The sequence below is a fragment of the Nomascus leucogenys genome, chromosome 3 (assembly GCF_006542625.1).
Source record: "Nomascus leucogenys isolate Asia chromosome 3, Asia_NLE_v1, whole genome shotgun sequence".
In the NCBI taxonomy this organism is placed as follows: domain Eukaryota; kingdom Metazoa; phylum Chordata; class Mammalia; order Primates; family Hylobatidae; genus Nomascus; species Nomascus leucogenys.
In genome coordinates, this window is record NC_044383.1 from 3,722,801 (window position 1) to 3,730,966 (window position 8,166).

The 8,166-nt window shown below is 49.1% G+C and overlaps 1 protein-coding gene across 7 annotated transcripts in view; it reads left to right on the top strand.

Annotated features, from left to right (window-relative positions):
* EBF3 (EBF transcription factor 3) overlaps positions 1-7,767 on the top strand; it is a 128,178-nt gene extending 120,411 nt beyond the window's left edge. For 5 of the 7 annotated variants that reach the window (XM_030805321.1, XM_030805329.1, XM_030805346.1 and 2 more), the window contains 4 exons: positions 729-906; positions 1,985-2,173; positions 2,578-2,775; positions 5,049-5,080. In XM_030805321.1, coding sequence (XP_030661181.1) covers positions 729-906; positions 1,985-2,173; positions 2,578-2,775; positions 5,049-5,080 — 597 coding nt within the window. Of the gene's footprint in view, positions 1-728; positions 907-1,984; positions 2,174-2,577; positions 2,776-5,048 lie in introns of all 7 variants that reach the window. The other 2 variants (XM_030805355.1, XM_030805372.1) reach the window with 2 other exon arrangements.
* Positions 7,768-8,166: the final 399 nt, after the last annotated feature.

Below are 8,166 nucleotides of genomic sequence, written 5' to 3' on the forward strand. Positions count from 1 at the left end.
AGGCTGATGTGAGAACGGCTTCCCATCCTTGCCCTCACACTAGGTTCAAGTAGAAATGATGAGTTGGTGTCAGGACCCAAAAGCAGAAAAATTTGTCACGGGGGGAGAGCACAGCCTTGAAACCCATCTGCAGTGGGCAGTGGTGGGTGGACGGTGTTGGTGCCGCTGGGAACCAGGGAGGGCTGGATGGGTGCCCCACAGCATGCAGGGCAGAATAGAGCAAATATTGCTCCCTTTCTTCTTCTTTTTTTTTTTTTGAGACAGGGTCTTGCTCTGTCACCCAGGCTGGAGTGCAGTAGGGCAGTCTCAGTTCACTGCAACCTCCACCTCCCAGGTTCAAGCGATTCTCCTGCCTCAGCCTCCCAAGTAGCTGGGATTACAAGCGTTTGCCAACACACCCGGCTAATTTTTGTATTTTCATTAGAGATGGGATTTCGCCATGTTGGCCAGGCTGGTCTTGAACTCCTGACCTCAGATGATCCGCCTGCCTTGACCTCCCAAAATGCTGGGATTACAGGTGTGAGCCACCGTGCCCAGCCAGATACTGCATCCTTTCAAAAGCGTCAATAAATGATTTTCCTAGGGGAAGCTCTTTGCCCATTAAGAAATAGATTTGGTCATAGTCTGGGCAAGGGACAGTGGGATGCCTCCACCGTGGGTCCCCGAGAGTGTGGCCAGCTGGGCCGGGCCTGGGGTGACAGGCTGGCTCCCACTTGCTCCTGCTGCAGGAGATCATCTTGAAGCGAGCGGCGGACATCGCCGAGGCGCTGTACAGCGTTCCCCGCAATCACAACCAGATCCCCACCCTGGGCAACACCCCTGCACACACGGGCATGATGGGCGTCAACTCCTTCAGCAGCCAGCTAGCCGTCAACGTGTCGGAGACGTCACAAGCCAATGACCAAGGTAGGCCGGCGTGCTGGGAGGACCCCTGCCCTGAACGCCCTCCGCGGGTTGGTTGAGGCCTTAGCTGAAGAGGCACGTGTCCAGGGCCGGCTGGGGAATGTCCGTAGTGTTCCGTTCTCTCTGGCTCTGCTGGTTCCTTTGCTCAGGAAGACCTTGCTGCAGGTCCTCCCAGCCAGTGCTGGGCTAAGAACACTCAGACAGCCCAGTTACTAAAAACGGCAGCTCCACTGGATGCCATGTGGGTCACTGGTATTTGCTAGAAGTTTCCCTCAATGTGTTCATAAGCGACTTTGCTTTCCTTGGAAGACTGGGCTAAGCCATAGGATAGCCATGGCCTAGGGAGCCGAGGGGAGCCTGCTTGGACGCACTGCACGGCGGGATTTGGGTCTAAGTTTGGAACGAATCCATGGAGAGAGACTCCCATTTCCCCACTCCGCACCCCGTCCCACGGTGCAGTGACCTGGGCCAGCCAAGGCTGCTGCGTCTTGCCGTTTGGGTCCATTTTAGTTTTCATCATTGAAAAGCGCGCAGGCAGTGATCTTAGAAAACACCTCTCCTGTACTGCTGATTTTGTTCCCATCCGTTCACGCTCCCATGGCAGGAATGAAGCTTCCATGTCCCCCGACCGCCCCCATGTATAGAAATAGCAACCATACAAATGAAGACCCCCAAACAGCCTTTCAGGGGAAGTTACGGCCACAAACAAGCTCTCCTTGTCAGTCATGGCATTTGAAGGTCTACAGAGGCCGAAAGTTCACAGAGCGTGGGGGGACAGACCAGGAATCCCAGCTGTTGATAATTGCCTGTAAAGAGAAACGTGAAAGCCACTGACGGTGAGATCGAAGCATGCCCCGGCTGGCTGTCGAAGCCAGCAGAGACAGGATGGGGCTCATGGTGAGACAGTGGCAGCAGGGTTGGCGTGATAAGGTCATCCGAGCTGGCAGCAGGCGCTAGAGCAGGTGGAAAGCACAGGGTCAATTAGCAATGTTAATATATGATATAGATTCTCGGGGAACCCCCCCCAAGTGTCTGTCGCTGATAATAATGTTATTTTTGGCCGGGGGGGGGATTTCAACAGTCGGCTACAGTCGCAATACAAGCAGCGTGTCCCCGCGAGGCTACGTCCCCAGCAGTACTCCCCAGCAGTCCAATTACAACACAGTCAGCACTAGCATGAATGGATATGGAAGTGGCGCCATGGCCAATCTAGGGGTCCCTGGCTCGCCTGGATTTCTTAATGGCTCCTCCGCTAACTCTCCCTACGGCAGTAAGTGTCTGTTTTTGTCACACGTCATCACGCAGATTCATATTCACTACCGAGTTGAGTGTGTGCATTGCTTGGATGTTCTGTGATGTGAGCTACTGGATAAAAGGAAGGGTGGCCCTGGAGGCTGGGCATCCAAATGGCGACCATAAATTGACCCAAAATGGGCCCAATGTGATCTCATTGGAAACCAAAACAAACAAAATCGGAACAAAATGGGCTGCTCAATTGGAAGAGAAAGTCCAGTGCAAAAGAGCTTGCCTGTTATCCAGAGCGTGGCCGAGCCAGACGCATGTCATGTTTTGTTTTCGTGCCCCCGCCCCCCGTCTGAGGCGAGGCCTTCGGTGCCCTCTCGCCGTGGCGCTGTGCCGCGGCCGCGCGTGCTGACCGTGTTTGCTTTGTTGCAGTAGTGCCGTCCAGCCCCACCATGGCAGCCTCTTCGGTCACCCTCCCTTCAAACTGTAGCAGCACACACGGCATTTTCTCATTCTCACCTGCCAATGTCATCTCCGCAGTGAAACAGAAGAGCGCCTTCGCGCCCGTGGTCCGGCCCCAAGCCTCTCCTCCTCCTTCCTGCACCAGCGCCAACGGGAACGGACTGCAAGGTGAGGGTGGTGCGGGGCCGGGGGCCAGTGCCGGGTCCTCTCCAGGGGTGGGGATGGGAGTGGGGGTGGGGGCTCGGCCTTTCTCCTGGCACCTCTGTGACCGCTGCATGTTCTCCCGTGGCCCACCTTGATGCGCGCCACCTCTGCCTGGTGTTCAGAGCAAGGACCCCTGTGCACTGAGCCCCAGAAAGAACCAGATTCCTCCTCTTGGTTTTTGTCCAGCTCACCCTTCCGACGGCGCCTAGTGTACTTACGGTGGAGCACCCTGTGCCCCTAAGGGGGTGGGACCACGTGAGAGAAGGCGGGAGTGCGGTGAAGGTAGCTGTGGTCATTATCAGTCTGATTCAGCCAATGGGCCTTTGCCCGGGGCCTGGCACTTCTCAGCGCAGGATGCAGCCCTGCCCATAGCTCCTGGGCTTGCAGCCTCCTGTGCACAAAGCAGCGAAAATAGCCCTGGCTGGGGATGGCGGGGCACCATACCACCTGTGGAGCCCATCTCAAAATCCACCTACCCTCGTTGTCCCGAGGCTGGGCCTTGGTTCTGCACCTTATCTGCTGGACCACACGTCCAGCAGGGCTGCACTATCTTTTGCAAAGGGGTGTGCGTCTAGACCCAGGGCCAGGTGTGTACTAACACCAGGTTGCAGTCCTGTCTGTGGACAGGAGCTGATTTTCCTACGTGATCTCTTTGAAAGAATCAAGAGGGAGAAGGGCCGGCCCTGAGGGCACAGCTGTCCACAGATGAGGCCACACGGAGTGGGCACCCTGTGCCCGCCCAGCGCCTGGCCCATCTGAGCTGTGCAGGCTGCACGTGGCCTGTGATGTGTGTGACGGGCAGAGCCACATGGGTGCCCCCAGGCCTCATGAACTTGTGAGTGGCCCTTTGTGAGGTGCTGAGGCCCGCAGGCACTTAATTAAGTGGCCGTCATCTGGCCTCTTTCAGACACCACCTTTGGTATATGGTCCTCCCAGTGACTCAAATCCAGTTACTCCTTTAGAAACATGAACCCATTCAACCAGTATTTACTGAGCACCTACTATGTACCAGGCTCTCTGCTGGGTGCTGAGGACGTAGCCGCGGAGAAGACAAACTGGCCCTTTTGTGAAGTCGGTGGCATATTTCACTTTGATGAACTAATGCTCAAAAAAGGAACTGGAAAGGTATCAGTGATTTGAAATCATTGTCTTCACAACATCCGTTAGCGTATGAAGGGACACCCAGGCCCCCGAAGTGCCGCCGACTGGCCTGCGTGCCATCAGCGGGCACCACACCAGGGTCGCTGCAGAGGCAGGTGGTGAGGTGCCGCGGCCCTGCCCGCGACATGGGGTCAGGCCGGCTGAAAGACGGCACCTCCTACGCGGTGTGTACGCACAGGGCTTCCAAACCATAAAGTTGTAACGGTGAGTCGGAGATAAATTAATATTGTTGAAATTAATGAACTGAGAAATTGAAGCTCACGTCACTACATGAACAATTGTATTAATATGTTATACATAAATTAATGAGAACGATCATTCTGACAAAAATTAAACAACACTAGCGGTAAAAGATTTTAAATTACATTCGTACCAGGAGTTCATGTGAAAGCGTCAGCCCCACTTGGCGTTCTCGTGCAAAAAGTTTTCTCTTCTTTCCTGAGAAGAGAAAAAAGGTCCCGAGGTGGTGCCGTGACTCACGTCTCTCCGTGGCCCTTGCCTGGAGGTTCCAGGGCAGGTGGGCTGTGAGCGGCTTTGATTCTGGAGAGCCCCTGACTCACCATTACGATACAGAGAGATGACCGCACGGTCAGAGCCCAGACCTGGAAGCAGAGGGGGAGACTGAGGCCAGTCTGGTTCTCACACAGGGAGCGAGAGCAGGGCCTGTGAGCCGGCCTTGGCTGGCGTCACAGGAGTGACCAGGCTGGGTCACCTCTCTCGACAGAGGGGGCTCCGGGCCTCCGTTGGCTTTGCACCTGTTGGCAGTGCGCCGGTCAGTGCGGGGAAGCTGCAGCCTCTGCACACAGCAGTGCCAGGAGCCCTTCCCTTTTCCAAGAGAAGCCTTTGAGGAGGGCTGCAGGAGGGGCAGGACCGGAGGTTTTTGTCCCCACATGCGCCCCCACCTCAGGAAGCAGATTCCCCAGCACACCCTAACCACGCCTGAGGCTGGTGGACGGAATTGTGCAAGACCAGCCTCCCAGTTGAATAGGGGGGAAGGGCAGCCCCGCCCGCGTCGGCGTCGGCGGGAGGGCGCGTGGGGGAGCCTGCAGTAACTGCTCTGTCCTTCTGTCTTGCAGCTATGTCTGGGCTGGTAGTCCCGCCAATGTGAGGGACTTCTGTTTACCTTCCGCAGCACCCAGCATCAAAGGACGGACTTCAGGGGACACGTTTAGTATATTAAGACATGCTGATGGAAACAGTATCTTCAAAAAAATCAGCAGCAATTGAAATGCTACAAAAGACTTTGTTTAAAGATTTTATTTAAACTAAACTATTAAGAATCAACATGCAAACAGCCTACTTCTTCATGAACAATTCCATTTTATTAACTGAACTTTTCTCATATTTTCACATTTCTCAGTCCTGAAGAATAAGGAAAACAAAGCGACGCCTATTTTGTATAAAGTTTCTGACTCCGTCTTGGCCATGTCTAGTAATTGCTATGTGTTGGGAGAAACTTTGTGAATGCACCATTTTGATGATCATGAAACACTGATGAAAAATGCCTCCAAACATTTTTCTGTACTCATACTTAGATTCACAATGGTTGTGTATCTCTATAATGTGAAATATTTTTTTGTGGTGATAAAAAGGGGGCCAAGGAGGTATGAGCCATCAGACTGGAAAAAAGGATGACTATATGATGAGGAGAAACTGGGGTGGCAGGGAGGGAGGGAGGGTTTATCATTGCTTAACTTCATCTTAATGAAATGAAACTTTGTAACTTATTGTAGTTAGAAATTGTAACTTTGATATTGAATTCTCTTGCCTTCAACAAGCACACTGACAGAGAAAAAATGCTACTGTCTGTTGGTTCCAATATTCTCCCACTGCTAGAGCTTCCTGTTAAGCAAGTGTGATCTGCAACATTTTTTCAACTTTTGCTAGCACTGTATACTATTGCATTCTTAGGCTACTGTGAGGTCTATGTTTCTTGTACCAGAAATTGTCCTTTTGACTTCTAGCTCCTTCTTCCCTAATGTGTTTTGTATGTGGTTATAAAATTGTAGACTTTTGTGATTTTGCCAAAGTTGTAGCTAAATATTTATACACTTGTCTTGAATTTTTTTCAGATCCACTTAAAATATTTAGAAAAACAAGTTTTATTCCTTATGTGTCTTATAAGGAATAAAATGGTCTTCATTTGATACTTACTTTCCCACGAACACTTGCAGTTGCTAAGGGACTTTATTTTGTAACATATCAATTATAAATATTGTATTTATCTTTGAAATTTTGTACATTGCTTTTCCTGCCTTTTCCTTTTTCTTCTTTCTCGTCTGTATTGGTTTTTGATCATGGCCTGGTGTTGTGATACTGGGAAGAGCATTAGCCAAGAACTTGTCTCTGATCTGTTTCTTTAAGCTGAACCAGTGTCTTTACATTTCATTTGTACTTCAAAAATATGCTATTGTTTAGACTTTCCATCCTTTTTTTTTATTTTGAGGAAAAGTCAAATTCATTGTTTATTTTTATATTATTTTTAAGTTATCTGAACAAATACTTTTGAAACAAAAGTTTGTTGTATAGTCAAAACAAATCGGTGCCACCCGGCCGTGACAAATCCTAGTAGATCCTGTGCATGTGGAGCGGCCGCGAAGAGGCGACACCATCTGGGGCTGTGTCCTTATTTTATTTTATTTTTTTGTAGAATGTAAAAAGTCATTTTAGATGCCACCCATGACTTTGCCACATAGCTGAACTGTGTTTACTGGAAAAATTCAGAGGCCTAAAGTTTAAAATAAAATTTACTTCTGATGTTTTAATTAAAATGTTTGCCACATTAACTTCTCTGATGCCTTAAAAGTGGACTCTTCTTTAAAGAACCTTTGTGCTATTTTATCACAGGCTTACACTACAATTGTTAATAAATACTTCATTTGGAGATGTATGGTGTACAACACACAAACACACACAAAGAAGCACAAGCCTGCTGCATGACCCGTCTCTCCTTTCTGGGACTATTTCTGCTGCGTCCTGCACCCTCCTGGGCCCACCTCCGATTCACAGAGGTTTCAGGGGGACCCAAATTACTGCTGGTTTTCAATTTTTTTTTTAAACAATACATTTTTGTGATCAGTTCCAACAGCACTGTCCGTACTTTTAAAACTGGAATGACCTCCTTCAGATATCGTGCCTCTTAGTGCCAAACCCACAGTGAGACCAAAAGTGTCAGGTGTTTTTTTTTTCTTTCTCCTTTGCACTAAATGCTTTGCAAACAAAGCACAGCAAACATTTTGCAAACTGCAGCAGAAATCGAATTTAAAACAAAAAGGAGGGACTTTAAAATACCTTCTTGACAAAAATCAACAATGCACAACTTAGAAAGTGTTCATTCTAGGGACAAAATTAAATAATGTCCCCAGGAGTCAGCAGGTCACAGTCTGGCTTTGTGATGGTTGACAAGACCTAGCTACATGGGAAAGCCGGAGAAGTCACTTTGGAACTAAATTGCCTCCGTTTTATTTTGTACGAGTAAGGGTTTGATCTACAAAAGAGCTCACATGGACGCACTGAGAACGCCTGCCAGCTTCCCCATGCCCTCACTTGCTTTGTGTTTTAGGTTAAGTAGTCAATGCCCACATCACTTCACTCTCTCAAGACTGAGCACTTCACTAAATAGTAGATTTTACTGTTAAAGACCCTACAATAAGATTGTTTTATCTGTACATTTTTTCAGATATTTAACTGTATAAAAATGTTCATTTTACACAATATTTAATTAAAGTATTTCTTGTCTGTGAATTTCACTTTTGGTAATTTTCTCTGTTTTGATTATTAAAATGACAACACTAACATAAAAGTTATATCAGGGGTTTCATTTGCACATACCGGGTTCTGAAGCTGCAACTTGGCCAAGATAAAAATGATCCACAGAAGAACTTTCCACAAAGTTATCCAGCCTCCGTCTTCTAACCTGCATAGAGAGAGAGGTTCAGCAAATTGTCACTTACGTGGTCCTGACCCCCAGAGGTGCCATTTGCATTCATGCTGCACTCTGGCTGATGTTTCTATGTCACAGATGTTCTGTGGACCACAGCAGCACTGGGGTGACACAATCACTGTTCCAGCACTTGTCTTTGAGAACTCAAACAATCCCAAGGCTCACTGAGGGGCTTCATAACCCACTCCCTCCAGACCTTCTGCCCCAGCCCCTCTGCTTCTGAATAGTGCACTGGGCAGGTAGAGAACAAT